We start from the raw sequence: 20,702 nt of genomic DNA, 5'->3' as shown, positions 1-20,702 counted from the left end.
AAGTGGGCTTTGGGGAACTGGACTGAGGTGGGGTACCTACTCCTTTCCCAAACTGTCTAGTTTGTGGGCCTCTTGAGAACTCCGTCTTTTTATCTCCCCCCTCCTTCTTCTGGGGGAAACCCTGTCCTCCTTTCGGGCCATCTCCCCCGGGGCCCTTGTGAGACACCCGGGTGCTAACCCAAATGTCCACCTCCTCCGCAAGCTCACGGGGATCAGTCAGCTTGCGGTCCACCAGATGTTGGTGCAGCTCCGGAAAACATTTATCCAAGAGGTGCTCTTTCAAAAATAAATTGCACAGGCCCTCATAATCTTGCACCTCGCTGCCACGCACCCAACCATCCAGAGCCTTACGGGCATAGTCAAAAAAATCTACCCAGTTTTGCGTGGACAGCTTATGGCTGCCACGGAACTTCTGGCGATACCTTTCAGGGTTGAGGCCAAACTTCTTAAGTAGTGCCTCCTTCATGAGGATATACTTGACTTGGTCCGCCTTCGCTAGGTACAAGAGGGTGTCCCTGACATTGGGAGGTATGTATCAATACAGGCCACCCCCCCCCCCCCCCAGTTGCTTTCAGGCACCCCATGGGCTGTCAAGGCCACCTCATACGCCTCCAGCCACTTGGTGATGTCATCCCCCACAGTGTAACTCGCGATCACATCTTTGGGTGGATAAAACTTAGGCTCATGTAGAGCCTTCGGTACGCTGCCACCATTAGCATTTCCTGGCACACCTAACTGTAATGCCCGCAGCTCCAACTCTTTAAGTTGAAGCTTGTGCGCCAGCTTCTTCTCCTCCATCGCAAATCTCCTACCTTCCCTTTCTCTCTCCCTTTCGTGGTCCAGCTTGGCAAGCTCCCACTTCAATTGCCTCTCCTCCCTCCTGTCCTCATATTCTTCTGGTGATGCACTCCTCCTAGACCCTACACTACTGCCTGCCCCGGAACGTCTCCCTGGTAGCAAGTGTTCAGTGACATCAATCTACAGTAGGTCTAGCTCTTCCTGTGCGCCCACCTCCTGCGGTGCGCCCTACCCCTCCTGTCCCCCATCCCTTCTCCCCTCTGGGTGGGCCTCTACCCATGCCCTCAAGGCTGCACGGAGCTCCTCTCCTTTGGCTCTCCGGACACCAGGCACCCCCATCTCCTGCCCGAATTCTCTCAGCTGCCTCACTGTATACCCTTCATGGTTGGCTAACCGGAACTCCATTTTGACAGGTGGAGACCCAGACATCAAAGGAAAAGACACTAGGACGTAGGTAACAGTACCGGGCTAACCAGGACTCCGCACACTCAGTTTAGACAGTGGGGGTCAATTGATGCAGAAATCAAATACACAATAGGCGTCCAATTGCGGCGCCCACCGTCTCACTGGAGGGTGCTGTATAGTCACAGGTCCTGATCCCACCGCTCGCCAACAATGTAGGAACTGGGGTCACCAGTCCCCCTGGGGGTAGCTTGGCGCGAGCAGGTAGGCACCCGAAAGCTTAAGTGTAAAGTGACCATACAGCACACACATCCACTGAGACAGGAAACGCACGCAATGACTGACACCACGCCAGTGAGGTTGAGTAAAAATCAAATAGCTTTATCTAGATCCGAGTATGGTTCTCATCAAAGCATTTCATTAGAGGACTAGCTACGGCATTGGCATTAGCGCTGAACATAGCAGTCAATCAGAGCGCTAAACATGGCATTGACATTGGAGCGCTACACATAGCAACTAATCAAAGCGCTAGACATGGCAATTAATCAAAGCGCTAGACATGGCAATTAATCAAAGCGCTAAGCATGGCAATTGATCAAAGCGCTGGACATGGCAAGTAATCAAAGCGCTAAACATGGCAAGTAATCAAAGCGCTAAACATGGCAATTAATCAAAGCGCTAGACATGGCAAGTAATCAAAGCGCTAAACATGGCAGTGAATCAGGCCATGTCCGTAAGAACGAACAGGTCAATTAAGGCAACTACTTAGGCAGGAATAAAACCTTCTGAGTAAACAGTTCCTCCAACCGGAGTGGCTCTAGCGATATCCTTATGCCCCAAAATATCCTGCTCGTTAGGCAGTTGATTAGCCCTTCACAGGGCGAGATGGGGCCAGGGGCCGGTTTATTCCCCGTTCCTGGGCAGCGATAGACTTCCCCGGGGGAGGGGCGAGTCCAGGGCCTCTCTCCGGCCTTCCGCCCTCCTCCCCAGGGGTTACCTTAATCTTCGGCCTCCTCAGGGCCCTTGCAGCGGTCTTCGGCCGGGCGGGGGGCTCACCCTCCTTGGAGCCCCTCCCGCCAGCCGCGTGTGCTTCCCGGCGATGTCCGGGCCGAGGGGGGGCTTAGCGATAGGCTCTGAGGGGCCACCCAGGGAGCGAAGTGTTGTGGGGCCTCCGGCGGGCCTCCGGGCCGGCTGGTGAGCCCCACGCTGACTGAAGGCCGGTCCCGGGCCCTCCGAAGGCTCCTGGGGGCCCGGGGACCGGCGGTGATGGCCGCTGGGGAGGCGCGCCCGCAGCCGCCAACAGCAGCGCGGCCTGCGGGGGCGCGGCCGCCCACACCAATCAGAAGGCGGCGGGGGCGGCGTTCAGCAGTCCGCCCCCGTCACGTGATCTGAGGCGACGGCCTCCAGGCCCAGCGAGGCCTTCTCGGAATTCCGGCGGCCCTCTCCTTGCTGAGGGCCGTCGCGTGGGCAGACAGACTCTGGGCCCACACCGGGGCAGGCGCCAGGACGCGCTGGCGGGGCCCCGAATTCTTCAGCGGGCCCCGGTGGTGAATTTAGCTTGAGCGCCCCGGCAGGGGTGGGGGCTTCCTCGGTCTGGGCCTCAGTTTGGGGGCAAGCTCACTACAGGCAGGACCGCGCCAATACAGGCAGGACAGTTCCCTCACGCTGGGGCAGGGCAGTTCAGGGGTCCCAGGTGGAGACAGGGAGCGCAGGGATGACACAGCGCTGGTACCTGGTTGATCTCCCAGCAGTTCTGTGTGAATTTACAAGGTCTTGTTCGGCGCTTGCTGGTTCCTGCGCCCTTAGGAGTTAGTTTCTTGAGGGGGGGGGGTAGTAGTTTGAGATGGTGGCTGTAGGCAGGTGAGACAGTCTCTGTAGGTCGTCCCTGGGTTCCCCTCCCGCCGGGCCAGATCAGTGGGCTAGTTCAGTGTTCCTTACGCAGCTCAGAAGGCAGCACCTAAGCCCTGTCACTCCCAGTGGTATAGGTCCCTGACTAGGCCCTACCGCCTAAGTCTCCTGCGTAGGTTCCCCCAGGTCAACGTCGCCCCAACTGACTAAAAAGTTTCCCTCCTTTCCTTAAGTATGCCCAGGTCAGATGACCACTCTCTAAGGCGGCAAAAGCAGACCCCGCCCTTATTCTAGAAGGTTCCAGGAGCTTCCCTAGTCTAGCTATGGGGGAAAAAGGCGGGCTGGTGTGGCAACAATGTTTAGGGTCCCAGCCAGCTCCTGGCAACTAGGGTGCTACTAAAAAGACCACTCCGCAGTAGCAGGGGCCTGTGGCAGCCATGTTGGGAGAAGAGAGCACCTGCACCTTAGCATTGATTAGCAATGGGAAGGCGCTCGGAGACCTAAAGCCAACAAAAAAGAGGGTGGAAAAAATTAGGCAAGGGCAAAAACACAGGGAAAGACCACCCTAGGGCTGACAGGTCTAACCGTGCCCGTACCCCAGTGCCGCCTCATGGCCCCCGTAACTGCTCCATAGTGTAGGAAGTGCCCTTGTGGGATACCCCAGTCCGTGCTAAAGTCATCAAAGGAGAGCAACTCCCTGTCGCGGTGGAGATCTCCTATCTTAGTGGCCCCTGCCTGCACCCATTCTTCTAATCCCTGCCATTGACCCCCATGCGGAAGAGCTCCTAGCATCGTCATCGCCATTTCTGGCGAGTTTGGGCGTCTTGTCTTGGTTTTCTGGAGGCATATGCTCCAGCACTTTCGGATCACTCTGTGTTCTGCGCTAGTGACCTGGTGGGGCTTAACCGTGCCCAACAGTGTGTGGAGCACAGCCATTTTGTCTGGGGTAAAAGGTGGTACCCCTCTCTCCGGGTCGAGACTTCCCGCCAACCACTGTGTAAATCGTTGCAGTTGTCCTGCCAAATAATACGTTCCCATATCCGGCATTGACAGGCCTCCCTCCCCCCGTGGTCGTTTAAGCTTGCTAAGGGCTACTCGCCTCCGTCCCACTCCCCATATGAAGGACGACAGTCGGGAGTCCAGCTCCCTAAACCAGGCTGCCGAGATCCACACTGGTAGTGTTGTGAACAAATATAGCAACCGGGAAAGGGCCAACATCTTAAGTAGAGAGACCCGGCCCATCACAGACAGAGAAAGCTTCCCCCCAGAAAGCCAGGCTGTCCTTGAGTGAGCGCCGTGCTCTCTCTATGTTCTCCTCCCTCACTTCCGCCATGTTGTGAAATATGCATACTCCCAGGTAACGGAAGCATTGTGATTCGCATCTGAGGTCCCCGAGCTCCTCCAGTGGAGGCATGTTTGCCACCAAAGGAAACAGGTTGGATTTTTGCCAATTTACTCCAAGGCCTGAAAGGGAGCTGAATTCATCCATCATACTCCATGCCCCCGGCAGCTCCTCTCCCGCTTGTCGCAAGAGCAATAGAAGGTCGTCCACGTACAACGCTATGTCATGTCTCTGCTCCCTCAGTTGGAGTCCGCGGTAAGCCCCCTCCGACCTCGCCACGCAAGCCAATGGCTCCACTGCCAGGGCAAACAGCAGGGGGGAGAGAGGATACCCCTGACGCGTTCCCCTCTCCACCCGATACTGTTCGGAGATCGTGCGCCCCGTGCGCACCCTCACCACAGGGTCAGTATACAGCAACTGCACATGGGCAGTTGCTCTTATAATAGCAAAAGGAATCATGACAATTTTGTAGGCAATACCTAATTTTCCAGAGTGTTTAATAATTGTTTTATTTTATTACCTTGCTTACAAACGAACATTGCAGTATTTTGTTTATGTTTAAGCTTAAAAGAGTATGTATACTGTTCACAAAATGTCACTCTTCAGGTGACAAAGGCTGCTGCGCAGCCGAAACACGCCCTATGCAGAGTGGCCTGATTAAATAAACTGATGCTGATCTTTTCACGTCTCAGAGTGCCGTTTCTTTCACGGATGTGGAAAGATTGCTGGGATACATATATATATATATATATATATATATATATATATATATATTCACTTAAAAAACCATAGGTTTCACACGTTATAGTTAGGTGGACATTTCACTCGTAAAAAACCAATAAAATTCCCCCGTTATAGTTAGTTCAGATAACTATAACTCGCGCGCCCGCAATCCACTGCTCATGACGTCACATATTACATCACTCATGACATGGTCAGTGGCATCACTCATGACATCACTGATGACATCATCCTTTTGATAGAGTGGCGGTCGCGCGAGTTATAGTTATCTGAACTAACTATAACGGGGGAATTTCATTGGTTTTTTTACGAGTGAAATGTCCACCTAACTATAACATGTGTGAAACCTATCGTTTTTTAAGTGAATTTGCAAGGTTTTTTAAATGCTAATTCCTAACTATAACGTGTGTGAAACCCATGGTTTTTTTCAGTGAATTTGTACGGTTTTTTAAATGCTAAGTTATGTATTTATTATTATATTTTTTATATATTTATTTTACAATAAACTATGTATTAAAAAAAAAATTATGGTTTTTCACCGTGCGCGCACCCCGTGATTTAAAAAAAAAAAATTCAAATGTTTTTTTCTGCCTTCGGGGTCCTTCAGGGACCCCCTGACAAAGGCTAGGGAGTCAGGAACTCTCTACCCTGCCCCCTTTTCACGTTTGCCACCTTCCTTTTTCACTCTCGCACTCAAAACAAACAAAATGGCGGCCGACATTTCCTGATTTCGACCGATTCGAACGAGACTGACATGTAACCACCAATCAGAATTACGCTTGCGCACGATAGGGTGCGCGCATGGTGCGCGCACGGTGCGCGGCTATAGATATTTATGTACTTTAACTGCAATTTTCTCAAGAACTACTGAACAGATTGACTCCATATATGCAAAAGGCACATCCTTGACCTGAGGACTACCTCTTTGCCAAATTTCAAGTAATTCTGTTCAGCCGTTCGGGCTGTACCTTCGACTAAAGGTCCTATGGGAAAATGCATGGGGAAAACGCGTTTTGGGACCCCCTTTTTTTCCTCGGCCCCCGCTTGACGAATCCCCCCGAGACTTTCAGGGTAGGAGCTGAGCGGAGCGCCCCATTAGTTTTGAAAATTTCGCGAGGATTCGTCAACCGGCGCCAAAGTTATTCAAAATAGAATTTTGAGATTTCCTATGGAAACACGGTCCTAACTATAACTATCTACTGGCGACCGCCAGTAGATAATATATATATATATATATATTACCTACTGGCGGTCGCCAGTAGGTAGTTATAGTTAGGACCACGTTTCCATAGGAAATCCGCAACATTCTATTTTGAATAACTTTGGCGCCGGTCGACGAATCCTCGCGAATTTTTCAAAATAGGTGGGGCGCTACGCTCCGCTCCTACCCTGAAAGTCTCGGGGGGATTCGTCAAGCGGGGGCTGAGATAAAAGGGGGGTCCCAAAACGCGTTTTTCCCATGCATTTTTCCATAGGACCTTTAGACACAGCTACAGCCCGAACGGCTGAACAGAATTACTTGAAATTTGGCAGAGAGGTAGTCCTCAGGTCAAGGAAGTGCCTTTTGTAGGTTTGGTTTAAATCTGTTCAGTAGATTCTGAGAAAATAGCCTTAAAATCAATATATATATCTGAGCCAGCTTACGGTGCGCTTACGGTACGCTTACCGTACGCGTACGGTGGCGTGCGCGAGCGCGATTCTGATTGGCCCTTAGATCTTAGTAAACATTTGAATCGGTCGAAACCAGGAAGCGGCGGCCGCCATTTTCTCTCTCGCACTCTGAGGGGGGAGCTGATAAACAAATGCCAAAAACATATAAAGGGGCTGTTTAGACAGCGCCCATGCACATAACCATGTTAGTTGAGTCTTCAAAGATCCCCCAAGGCAAAAAACGGTAATTTTTTATTTTTCGAAAATTTCGCCGATTACGCTTACCGTACGCTTACCGTACGCGTACGGTAAAAAATTATTATAAAAAAAAAAAAACACTCTCTCCACCCCGTGTGCAAAAGGTGGCCGAAGGCCACCATTTGTGCATGGCATATAAGAGCACAGCATTTCCCAAAAAAATTTCAACAGATTACCTATCACAAGGAAGAGCATAATATGTCCTCCATGTGCGCACGGTGCGCGAAGTGCATCGTGCGTACATGGCCCATCTAGCGTAACGTGGGCACGCGGTGCGCGTAGCGCACCGCGTGCCCACCGTGCGTGCACGGCACTAACTGCGTAAAGTGGGCGCGCGGTGCGCGAAGCGCACCGCGTGCTCACTGTGCGCGCACGGTGCGTGAAGCGCACCGTGCGCGCACGGAACGAACTGCGTTAAGTGGGCGCGCACACCACGAATGGCGTAAAGTAACTTAGCATTTAAAAAACCGTACAAATTCACTGAAAAAACCATAGGTTTCACACACGTTATAGTTAGGAATTAGCATTTAAAAAACCTTGCAAATTCACTGAAAAAACCATAGGTTTCACACATGTTATAGTTAGCGGAAATTTTACTGATAAAAAACCAATGAAATTCCCCCGTTATAGTTAGTGCAGGAAACTATAACTCATGCGACCGCAATCTTCTGCTGATGACATATGTGTCTTTATGAAAAAAAAATATTTGTAATATATGTATAGCTAAAAATTTATGGAAGAAGACATGGGCAAATAAGTGTCTAAATACAGTATTAGCATCAGCAGAGGATTGCGGTCGCGTGAGTTATAGTTTCCTGCACTAACTATAACGGGGGAATTTCATTGGTTTTTTATCAGTAAAATTTCCGCTAACTATAACATGTGTGAAACCTATGGTTTTTTCAGTGAATATATATATATATATATATATACACATACCTAATACCCAGTGGCGGTTGCGGCCACGTTTCCATATGAAATTGATTTTTAGGTTTGCTAACAACTGTCGGAAATTGTGACGAATCTTCACTAAAAACATTCCACAGAATGTCATGAATGATGATGCTCACTTGAGTTGAAAGTCTTTAGTATTCACCATTGTTGGTGCAGCCAGTGCCGTGTATCCCTAGACACGTGTTTAGGATTGTTGTACTTCTTCAGTAGAGAGTAACAAGTAAACATTGGCTGCAGCTACATAAGTGAATATTAAAGACTTTCAACTAAAGTGAGTGTGATCATGCACTGCATCATTTACCACAATGGACCTGAGCCATTAGTGAAATGGTATACCAGGAAGTGTGCTCCCTCCTCCTTTTGTGATTGGCTCCTTGGTGAGCCGTTGGGCTGAAAAGCCCTGGGATGCACCTGCGCTCTGGGACTCGTACAACAACTGCGAAGATTGTGAGCAGCACCGCGAACGCCTCCAATTTTCACTTGTTACTCTCTATTGAAGAAGGACATCAATCCTCAAACACCTATATAGATAGTGTATTGGCTCCTTACATACATACAAAGTATGGTAACTTGATATTTTTCTTGATAATATTTTTGACACCATATTACTGTGCCAGGATATTTGGTCATACAACTGTCTTGAAGGTTCACCTTATATTTCTTAAACCACATATGGTATACAATTGAGAATGGGATATGTTATTGAATTACTATAATGTTATTGGATTTTTTCCAAAGGAGAGACACTTATTATTAATTTGCATTCCCATTTCTTTGTAATATATCAGGCATGCTAATAAACAATATGAATTGAAAAGTCCAAAGGAAGGCACAGTCTCCATCACTTGGCTCATTCTGCAAGTGTCAGTTTCTCACTCGGCGCCTCAGTTTTGATGTTGGGCGCCAAGCGATGACAGAGGGTACTGATCACCGAAAGAGCCGAAGACAACAGGTGGACAGCTGATAGAGTTTGTTGTTGAAGCTATGTTATGAAAAGTGGCCCTGAACATTGCTGTATGGTCCATGCATTCTTCTAGGTCAGTGGTTGGACGCCACCAGAGACACTGCTGGGCGCTTTCTCTAGACCCACTCAACGCTCCCCTTGCGTAATGCCAAGACACTGCTGCCCTGTAGGCACTCACCATGGCTTCCTTGTGTATGAACCTGTACACCTCCGCTGGCATCACGTAGCAGATTTTCTCCAGTTTTGCTGTATATCTCTTTAACACAGCACCTATCTAACAAAAGAAAAACAACAGATGTTTTCTGTGACCACAAGTAAAATAACGTACAATTGTGAAATTCTCAACTGCTGAATAAAAACGATTATTTTTTGCCAAAGCTGCACTTGAGAGACAAATGGCAGAAGCTAGCACTTTTACAAAGTAATAATGCAAGAGGTATTCAGTGCCTAATCTTCAACAGTCTACGCAATGCCAATATCATTTACAATTTTGAGAACTTCAGTAAAATCAAATCTATATTTTGAGTAAATGCAAATGGAAAATTCTACGAAGCAGCACAGAATTCTTAATATAAAGTGCAGAGAACCTGAGTCATGCACTACCTCCTGAGGGTTGTGCACAAGCTTCTGCCTGAGCTAAGCAACCTCCAAGCAGATTTCACCATTCAGAACAGCTCCCCAGCAGGACCCGAGCTATGAACTCTCTAACAGGACCTGAGCTATGCACTCCCTAGCAGGACCCGAGTCATGCACTCCCTAGCAGGACTCGAGTCATGCACTACCTCCTGAGGGCTGAATCACAAGCTTCTGCCTGAGCTAGCCAACCTCCAAGCAGAATTCACCATTCAGAACAGCTCCCTAGCAGGACCCGAGTCATGCACTTCCTAGCAGAACCTGAGTCATGCACTACCTCCTGAGGGCTGTGCACAAGCTTCTGCCTGAGCTAGGCAACCTCCAAGCAGATTTCACCATTCAGAACAGCTCCCCAGCAGGACCCGAGCTATGAACTCTCTAACAGGACCTGAGCTATGCACTCCCTAGCAGGACCCGAGTCATGCACTCCCTAGCAGGACCCGAGTCATGCACTACCTCCTGAGGGCTGAATCACAAGCTTCTGCCTGAGCTAGCCAACCTCCAAGCAGAATTCACCATTCAGAACAGCTCCCTAGCAGGACCCGAGTCATGCACTTCCTAGCAGAACCTGAGTCATGCACTACCTCCTGAGGGCTGTGCACAAGCTTCTGCCTGAGCTAGGCAACCTCCAAGCAGATTTCACCATTCAGAACAGCTCCCTAGCAGGACCCGGGCTATGAACTCTCTAACAGGACCTGAGCTATACACTCCCAAGCAGGACCAGAGTCATGCACTCCCTAGCAGGATCCCAAGTCATGCACTACCTCCTGAGGCCTGTGCATAAGCTTATGCCTGAGCTAGCCAACCTCCAAGCAGATTTCACCATTCAGAACAGCTCCCTAGCAGGACCCGAGTCATGCACTCCCTAACAGAACCTGAGTCATGCACTACCTCCTAAGGGCTATGCACAAGCTTCTGCCTGAGCTAGTCAACCTCCAAGCAGATTTCTCCATTCAGAACAGCTCCCTAGCAGGACCCGAGTCATGCACTCCCTAACAGAACCCGAGTCATGCACTACCTCCTAAGGGCTATACACAAGCTTCTGCCTGAGCTAGGCAACCTCCAAGCAGATTTCACCATTCAGATCAGCTCCCTAGCATGACCCGAGCTATGCACTCCCTAACAGGACCTGAGCTATGCACTCCCTAGCAGGACCCGAGTCATGCACTCCCTAGCAGGACTCGAGTCATGCACTACCTCCTGAGGGCTAGGCACAAGCTTAGGCCTGAGCTAGAGAACCTCCAAGCAGATTTCACCATTCAGAACAGCTCCTTAGCAGCACCCGAGTCATGCACTCCCTAGCAGAACCCGAGTCATGCACTACCTCCTAAGGGCTATGCACAAGCTTCTGCCTGAGCTAGGCAACCTCCAAGCAGATTTCACCATTCAGAACAACTCCCTAGCAGGACCCGAGATATGCACTCCCTAGCAGAACCTGAGTCATGCACTACCTCCTGAGGGCTGTGCACAAGCTTCTGCCTGAGCTAGGCAACATCCAAGCAGATTTCACCATTCAGAACAGCTCCTTAGCAGGACCCGAGCTATGCACTAGGGCCTGAGCTATGCACTCCCTAGCAGGGCCCGGGTCATGCACTCCCTAGAAGGACCCGAGGCATACACTCCCTAGCAGGACTCGAGTCATGCACTACCTCCTGAGGGCTGTGCACAAGCTTCTGCCTGAGCTAGGCAACCTCCAAGCAGATTTTACCATTCAGAACAGCTCCCTAGCAGGACCCGAGCTATGCACTAGGGCCTGAGCTATGCACTCCCTAGTAGAACCCGAGTCATGCACTACCTCCTGAGGGCTAGGCACAAGCTTCTGCCTGAGCTAGGCAACCTCCAAGCAGATTTTACCATTCAGAACAGCTCCCTAGCAGGACCAGAGTCATGCACTCCCTAGCAGGACCCGAGTCATGCACTACCTCCTAAGGGCTATGCACAAGCTTCTGCCTGAGCTAGGCAACCTCCAAGCAGATTTTACCATTCAGAACAGCTCCCTAGCAGGACCCGAGACATGCATTTCCTAACAGGACCTGAGCTATGCACTCCCTAGCAGGACCCGAGTCATGCACTCCCTAGCAGGACCCGAGTCATGTGCTACCTCTTGAGGGCTGTGCACAAGCTTCTGCCTGAGCTAGGCAACCTCCAAGCAGATTTCACCATTCAGAACAGCTCCCTAGCAGGACCCGAGTCATGCACTCCCTAGCAGAACCCGAGTCATGCACTACCTCCTAAGGGCTATGCACAAGCTTCTGCCAGAGCTAGGCAACCTCCAAGCAGATTTCACCAGTCAGAACAGCTCCCTAGCAGGACCCAAGCTATGCACTCCCCAACAGGACCTGAGCTATGCACTCCCTAGCAGGACCCGAGTCATGCACTCCCTAGCAGGACCCAAGTCATGCACTACCTCCTGAGGGCTAGGCACAAGCTTCTGCCTGAGCTAGGCAACCTCCAAGCAGATTTCTCCATTCAGAACAGCTCCCTAGCAGGACCCGAGTCATGCACTCCCTAACAGAACCTGAGTCATGCACTACCTCCTAAGGGCTATGCACAAGCTTCTGCCTGAGCTAGGCAACCTCCAAGCAGATTTCACCATTCAGAACAGCTCCCTAGCAGGACCCGAGCTATGCACTCCCTAACAGGACCTGAGCTATGCACTCCCTAGCAGGACCCGAGTCATGCACTCCCTAGCAGGACCCGAGTCATGCACTACCGCCTGAGGGCTAGGCACAAGCTTAGGCCTGAGCTAGGCAACTTCCAAGCAGATTTCACCAGTCAGAACAGCTCCCTAGCAGGACCCAAGCTATGCACTCCCCAACAGGACCTGAGCTATGCACTCCCTAGCAGGACCCGAGTCATGCACTCCCTAGCAGGACCCAAGTCATGCACTACCTCCTGAGGGCTAGGCACAAGCTTCTGCCTGAGCTAGGCAACCTCCAAGCAGATTTCTCCATTCAGAACAGCTCCCTAGCAGGACCCGAGTCATGCACTCCCTAACAGAACCTGAGTCATGCACTACCTCCTAAGGGCTATGCACAAGCTTCTGCCTGAGCTAGGCAACCTCCAAGCAGATTTCACCATTCAGAACAGCTCCCTAGCAGGACCCGAGCTATGCACTCCCTAACAGGACCTGAGCTATGCACTCCCTAGCAGGACCCGAGTCATGCACTCCCTAGCAGGACCCGAGTCATGCACTACCGCCTGAGGGCTAGGCACAAGCTTAGGCCTGAGCTAGGCAACTTCCAAGCAGATTTCACCATTCAGAACAGCTCCCTAGCAGGACCGGAATTGTGCACTCCCTAGCAGAACCAGAGTCATGCACTACCACCTGAGGGCTAGGCACAAGCTTGTGCCAGAGCTAGGCAGCCTTGAAGCAGATTTCACAATTCAGAACAGCTCCCTAGCAGGACCCGAGATATGCACTCCCTAGCAGGACCCGAGTCATGCACTCCCTAGCAGAACCCGAGTCATGCACTACCTCCTAAGGGCTATGCACAAGCTTCTGCCTGAGCTAGGCAACCTCAAGCAGATTTTACTATTCAGAACAGCTCCCTAGCAGGACCCGAGTCATGCACTTCCTAACAGGACCTGAGCTATGCACTCCCTAGCAGGACCCGAGTCATGCACTCCCTAGCAGGACCCGAGTCATGTACTACCACCTGAGGGCTAGGCACAAGCTTTGGCCTGAGCTAGGCAACCTCCAAGCAGATTTCACCATTCAGAACAGCTCCGTAGCAGGACCCGAGTCATGCACTCCCTAGCAGAACCCGAGTCATGCACTACCTCCTGAGGGCTATGCACAAGCTTGTGCCTGACCTAGGCAGACTTGACCAGATTTCACCATTCAGAACAGCTCTCTAGCACGACCAGATGTCCAGGGGACAATAAAGTACCTGGTTTCCACTGCTCCACGCCAATCATCCACCACAGATAATGTGTGCTCTGGGCCAATCTGCCTTGTGCCTGCCATGGAGAATGGATCCAGTCTGCCAAGCCTTCCAACTCACTCTGCTCACACAACACATCTGCATACATCAGCAAAAACACTTCTATAAAACACTTCAAGATGAAATGCCTCTGGTTTCTAAATATATTCTCTGGCAAGAGCTCTACAATCCCATCAAGCTCACTCCTGCTTTGTACTTTTATAGTTTTATTAACCGAATAAAGTGGATTTGACTGGCACTCTTGTTTTATAAACTGAAGACAAGGTACATTGCATTTATCATAGATTTTGAATACAGCCAGTGCATGAAGGATTCAACATATGGAGCAGAGTAGAAACTACAAGTGGTGCTAATGACAGGGGAATATAGGATGTTCAAATGTAAGTTCCTTTTGTACCAACACATTTCCCAATATGCACAAAATGTCAAAACCCTGTGATATATCATTGATATTTCTGATTTTAGATACTTTAATGTTAAAAACACTCAGAATTTAGGTCACAGATCTTTGTAAAAGAGGAGGTTTAGAAATAACTCAGCCCTGTGCCAGTGTGCACGCTCTGCCAATGAATATACGGTTGCCACTATACCAGGATTCAAAGCGAGGGACGTCTTAACGTCAAACATCACGGAATGACATGTGACATACAGTAGCATAACAAAACTTCAGGGGCCCCCCTGCTAAGTACTTGGAGGGGCCTCACTCAGGAGCGCTCAGGCCAGGGTACTAGGCTGACCACCCCCCTCACCCCCGCTGGAGCTCGGACCCCGCGCACAGCGGGGGTTCGGGGCCTTTGTTAGGCCACTGGTGACATAGATACCAGCACCCCGGGGACTCAGTAGGCTTCACCGAGAATAAATACGCCGGGCCTTGCAACCGATGACCCACATTTACAACAGACTGAGGGACAAACGGGGACTGCGTAAGGACACCACCTCTTGATCTCTTGAAAAAGTAAGTGTCAAGATATTTTGAGCATGTGTGAATACCACATTGGCCCGATATCTATGGTAACAAAGTTGAGAATCCTGGCAATTGGAAAAATACGATTATCAGTAGGGCTCCCGGTTTTTATGGTATTTACTTTCTTAACATTTTCGTCAGTATTTATACAAATATCTTTTGTTTGGCCATCTTACTGGTATTAATCCGTATTTATTTTGTGAACAGATGATGTGATAACTCGTATATTTCCACATTTATTTACCAGATTATACTTATACATTGATGCTCGTCAGGTTTTAGCACATTACACAGCCAAAAATTATAACCCCACATTAAAAATGTGCATAATTGCACAAATTTACCTGCCTGAGCGCCATTTATCCTGTCTTCCAAAACCCTTCACAGTGAATATACATATTGAGATAGACAAGTCCTGTGCACACGTTTATACTGAATAAGATATTCACAGAATAATCAACATAGTTCAACATCAATATTATGTGAGTGATGTTTTAATTCAAGATGAGTCCATCAATACAAAGAGCGCCAGCCGACACGTGTTTCGTCATCAGATAAAGATCTGTGACTCTTCAGGGCTGGGAAACAATACAATGATAAAATCAAAATTGATGTTGAACTATGTTGATTATTCTGTGAATATCTTATTCAGTATAAACGTGTGCATAGGACTTGTCTATAATTGTTCTGGCATGGGCTTTCGCCCACACCTTACGTAGGGGTTTTGGGTCTTCCCCTGACCTGTTTGCACCGTGAAGCCTTTGTTCCTATTCTTTTTCATTGTACCTGTCCGTTTACCTGCCTGAGCGCCATTTATCCTGTCTTCCAAAACCCTTCACAGTGAATATACATACTGAGATATGCAGTCATTTAAGCAAATCTCATCAAGCTTTGTAACTCCCCATGCTGCCAATATGTACAGCTATTGGCCTGAAATTTATTTAACTGGCAATGAAGAGAGTCACTCAAAAGAAGCCAAATTATCTGATTTTTCCGCTTTTAGAAACTCATACAGACAGGAAACAATGATTTCTGTCTATATTTAGCTGTACAATCAGTAAAAAAGGAAAGCAGGGAGCCCTAAAACCAACTCTACATTGCGAGAACGAGTGTGCAACTTGAATTAATACAGCAGGTGATGAGGACCGCTCACTCCCGCCTAAGTGTCTCTCATGATGAACCAATTTCATCGCTCTAGCCTACAATATGAATATAAGGAGCCAGCAGTATATGGACATGCAGTGGCGTCACTAGGGAGGTGCGGGGGGTGCGGACCGCACTGGGTGACACGATCACATGGGGTGAAACCGTGACACCAAAATGCAAAATAATGGGACCCCCGCCCCACCCGCGGACTAGCCTGCACGGGGGAGCCCTGCGCCCGGAGCCCAGGCAGGGACGCAGGTAGGGAGTGCAGAGGCAGGGTACAGGGGGGTGCGGAGGTCAGGGAACAAGGAAGTGCGAAGGTAGGGGCACAGGGGAGACGAAGGTAGGGGTACAGGGGACTGCAGCGGTAGGGGCAGAGCGAAGTGCAGAGGTACGGGGCAGAGGGGAGTACGGAGGTACGGGGCACAGAGGAGTGCGTAGGTAGGGGGAGTGTTGAGGTGAGCAGAATGGCGAAAATTATTCTCCGTAATTACCACAATTAGCGCGATGATGGAGATAGATAGCCCCCGCTGGCAACGCAGCACCGCCACTGCGAGCCCGGGCTACGACCTGTAGCGTATCCGCAATGCTTTGTGCCAACTTGACAAGAGCGCGGGAAGCAGGTGTCCCTTTGCCCTGTCCGCGTAGAGCAAAGGAAAACAAACAAAAGATGCCCCTTAGACGCGGGCACCCCAAATCCACCGTGGTGCCTGTCAGGTAGAACTCCCAAAAATTAAGAAGCGGGGCCCAGGCGTGCTAATAGCTGTGGCGTTGGCGGTGCAAATAATCCCGGCAAGAGAGCCCCGCTGCTCGCGTCCCCTCCGGTGCGAGAAAGACCGAGCAGGCCATCCAAGTGCATCCCAACTTGATTCAAAACAAAGCGAGCCCCTGTCTGCGTTCCCCCTCAAAGCCATTGAACGCGAAGAGAGCAGGAGGGTTTAAGGGACTTGACAGGAGACGCCGGAAAGTTGCAGCAGCCGCCGAGGTTGCCTTGAGGCTGTCCTTTGTTTGCGGTGCCCCTTTGTCGGTGGCATCAATGCCGCGGCTCCTTGCTTGGGAGGTAGTCTCTCGCAGCTCGCTTCTGGATGTTCAGTCTACCATCATGTGTGGTGTATGTGAGTGACGGAGAGGTCCACTGACGTGTGTTGATAATTAAGAGTGTGCGTGTCTGGTGGTGTCTGCAGCGCAGCCTCGGCAGCAGCTGCAGACTGGGAACCAGCTTGATTAGTATTCTGCCCAACAGAGTCCCGGCGCTGTGTAATATCTGGTAGCAGAGCAGCTCTTCGACAGTCTTCCGAGCTCTGTCCTGTTGGCCAGCTCCCACGGCTCTTCTCTAACCATGCCCCCTCGAGGAGTGAGGTACCTCAGCTCTGCCACGGCATGGGCGGATAGAAGCATCCGTGCTCAGAGCAGAGCTACTGTATACACAAGAAATACTAAATACCTCTGTCGAATGTATATAGCACCCGTCAGTTAGCTCTCTGGAAAGCGCAGAAGGGGGGCTGACTTGTGTTACCTTGCCATCCGTGATGATCACGGTCAAGGACAACCTAGCGTGTTACTCGCCCACAGAGCTCTGATGGCTTTTCTTTTTTGCAGCTTTATATAGCGGGAACTCGACCCAAAGGTAATGGAGCGCTTTACATGAGCACCGGTTACGCCACACAAGGACACATTCATTTTCTGGTAGGAACTGGGAGATTAAGTGATTTGCCCAGAATAACAGGATGTTGAGCCGACGCCGAGATTCGACCCTGTTCCCCCCAGCTCCAAAGTCGGCCCTCTGGCCTGGCCGTTATGCCACATCCTATATATAAATATCAGAATACTTCGGAATGCACCTTCTTGATGCCAAGACACTCCCTCTTTTATGTCAAAGGGATAATGACAAGTGGGACGCCTTATTTCCAGTAATAACAGGAACATGGCTTTGTTGTCCAATTCATTCGAAGTTACTCAAATACTCAGCATTGCCCGCCAGGTGTCGCTGCTCCCTAAATCACTGCATCCACGCCTCCTTTGCGTTTTCCTAAGCGTATCCGACTGACATATTTTTGGCCCCTACAGGCCGCCTTAGATATCAGCTTTTGACCTGTAACTTTCATTCTAATGGAGAGTTTTCAAAAGCAATATCTGTGCAGCTGCAAAGAGTTTTAGTGGAGGTTTACTGTGCAGTACTTTTTATGAAGTGGTAGAGAAAGAGGACTCGCCTTTAAGCTGCAGAAGTATGTTGACAAGTACCGGCTCGAGCAGTCTCTGTGAGTACCAAACCCCAATCTGCATTTTTCTCTCAAGCACTTTGCGCCGTTGCACTGCCCGATCTCTCCTCTTTTATTGTTTGCAGCAGTGGCATCACTAGGAGGGTGCGGGGGGGGTGCGGACCGCAAGGGTGACACCATGAGTTACCGCACTGGGTGATACCAACCCTAGTGACGCCGCTGTGGACATGTGAAGTGGGATGAGTGTTAATACCCTCATGAATGTACCTAATTCATGTTTTTGGCATTCTCCCTACTGCCACCAATGACTGAACATGTGAGATGAGAACCGGATGATTAAGATATTGTAAACATACGCATCACAGGAGAAGTGTGGCTCACTGGTTAGAGAAGGCATACTCTGAAGCAGAGGTCAGACCCGGGACCAGGGTTCAATTCCCGACGCGGCAGGGTCTGAGCCCAAGTGTCCACGGACTTGATAATTCTCACTTCGGTGCCTACTCGAATCATGGGTTCACACTCTGCAACTCTGGGCAATAGCTTGCTTAATCTCCACTACGGCCCCCCCCCGCGGCGGGATGCCTGATTTCACCTTGGGGATGCCCAGTACGTGTTATCTCACAGGGAAAAAGCCAGGACGGGTTCCCAATGCAAGCGCCGAGATGCCCAAGGGTAAGTCGAGCGCTATATAAGAACACACATACATACATTCCAGAAAATCAGATATAGAACGGATTAATGAAATCTTTTCCCCATATAAATGCTTGACAACAGAGGACGTATCCCCCATCATGACGATGAGGACTTGTTATTCCCTAGTTAGGGTAAATAGTAAGTGTGAGTGTGTTTTACCCACTCTACCCACGTCTGCTGTGCTGATCTGCAACGCTCTGTTCTCCCACATTGGAAACTTCACTTCTATATATTTTTCCTATTTTATAAGGGATGCACGTCAATTTCTTGCTTATCCATATTTTCATTTTTTTTGCATTCCCTGAAGTACTTGAATGAGACTTACATTGGTAGGATACCATTATCGTTTTAGAAGTGATATGTATGAATGAGTGCATTTGATATTGAGATAGGAATCTCCATTAGTCCTGACGGAGGGCTTTGACCCGTGTTGGCCGGGAGACAGGCTGAAACGTTTGCACTTCCAGGAATGCATGAGCCATAGTACTCTTGACACACCCATTCTCCTTTTTTTGATCTTACACAGAGTACCCTGAATACAAATACATTATTTTGGGTTTACCATAAAAGGTGATTTTAGAAATCCAGATCCCTTTATCATATCCAGTACCCTCTTATATACTTTCCAAAGAGCGGTTGAGTTCTTCCTGATAGTACCATCTCACCAGGAAGGGGTAAGGTAACCAGTGATGAAGCATGGCACACATACGTGGGTGAGGTTTTCTTATCCAGAAAATGTTTGTTTCCGTGGGCGTTCAGGTTCATGGTTACCGCTGATAATAGTTGCCTTCTTTGTGGTGAACCACATGGACAATATGTCACCACATCCATTGAGTGAGTAAGAGGTGCTGGTAACTGTCCTGCTTTGGGTTCCTTGTCACATATTTACATATGCAGGAGGCCCCTCTCTAATCTCACACTAGTTGGAGCAGACAGAGCTCACTATGCGCCCCTCTCTTCTAGCCTCTGCCTCATAAATGACAGCAAGGGCCACGCACCCCACCATCTCCACAACCATGAGACACAGCACAAGAGTCTTCTCACTTGCTTGGCCCGGTTCTCCTCCACTTTGGTTAAGGCCGCAGAGGTGTCTTCGATCATCTGTCTCCTGCAGAAGGACTCCAGCGCGATGGAAGACCACAGCTCCTTGAAATCCTGCAAGAAAGGGATTTAATGTGAGTTCAGTGATGGCACATCCCACTGCTGCCCAACTCAAGGACTCTCGGGGAACCTGCTGTAGACTGGCCCAGGCAAGGGAGAGGAAAAAGCAGCAATAAATTGTTGGTTATGATGGACGTCTCCTGAGCTATAGAAGTGACTTTCTGCTGCGCCCTTCCCTGTCAGTTCCACCCCACCCTCTCCTTGTCCTATAAATACAAGACAGAAGAGACTGTTTGGCGACTGCCATAGACTGCACTGGGCCTTGCCTGCCTATAAACGGCATTTATAGGCAGGCTGAAGGTGTCAAAGCCCTCCATGGCACTGAGAGCACACCATATGTCATTCGTCCAAAGTTCCTCCCACTCGCTGTTCATTTACCACACAGTCATTGCTGTTAACACCAGGTCAAGCTCCTCAAACATGGGCACAGTGTGAGGAGCTGACGCACATGTGCCCCAGCTCCCCACACTGTGTACATGGGCCTCACCTATGTACACTGGGTCCATGGCCCCCCAGCTCCTCACAGTGTCTACACTTCCCCAACTCATAACATAGGTGGTCTATGTGCCATCACCTCCTCACAATATGCCCTTGTGCCCCAGCAACTAACACAGCTGGTCTATTTGCTACCAGCTCCTCACGCTGTGTCCATGTGCCCCCTAGCTCCTCAGACCGTATCTACACTCCCCAACTAGAAAAACAGATGGTCCATGTGCCATCAGCTCCTCACACTGTGCTTTTGTGCCCCAGCAAGTGACACAGCTGGTCCATTTGCGCCCAGTTCTCATACTGTGTCCAAGACCCTCACACTTTTTTCTTGTGCCCCCAGCTCCTCACACGGTGTCTGTACATCCAGCTCCATACACAGTATCCATGTGCGCCCAGCTTCTCACAAGGTGCCTATGTGCCTGAGACTGACACCTACATATTCCAAGCTCCCCACAGGTGTACGCATGTGCAACACGCTCCTGACACTTACTGC

At 49.9% G+C, this 20,702-nt stretch overlaps 1 protein-coding gene across 2 annotated transcripts in view; it reads right to left on the bottom strand.

Annotated features, from left to right (window-relative positions):
• Positions 1 to 20,702, bottom strand: part of CCDC180 (coiled-coil domain containing 180) — a 592,866-nt gene that overhangs the window by 439,278 nt on the left and 132,886 nt on the right. For both annotated transcript variants that reach the window (XM_085613885.1, XM_085613886.1), the window contains exons 7-8: positions 19,604 to 19,714; positions 9,136 to 9,231 (exon numbers count right to left, since the gene is read on the bottom strand). In XM_085613885.1, coding sequence (XP_085470011.1) covers positions 9,136 to 9,231; positions 19,604 to 19,714 — 207 coding nt within the window. The remainder of the gene's footprint in view (positions 1 to 9,135; positions 9,232 to 19,603; positions 19,715 to 20,702) is intronic.

This window comes from Triturus cristatus, chromosome 1_2, assembly GCF_964204655.1.
Source record: "Triturus cristatus chromosome 1_2, aTriCri1.1, whole genome shotgun sequence".
NCBI lineage: Eukaryota > Metazoa > Chordata > Amphibia > Caudata > Salamandridae > Triturus > Triturus cristatus.
This window is presented reverse-complemented; position numbering and strand designations above follow the sequence as displayed.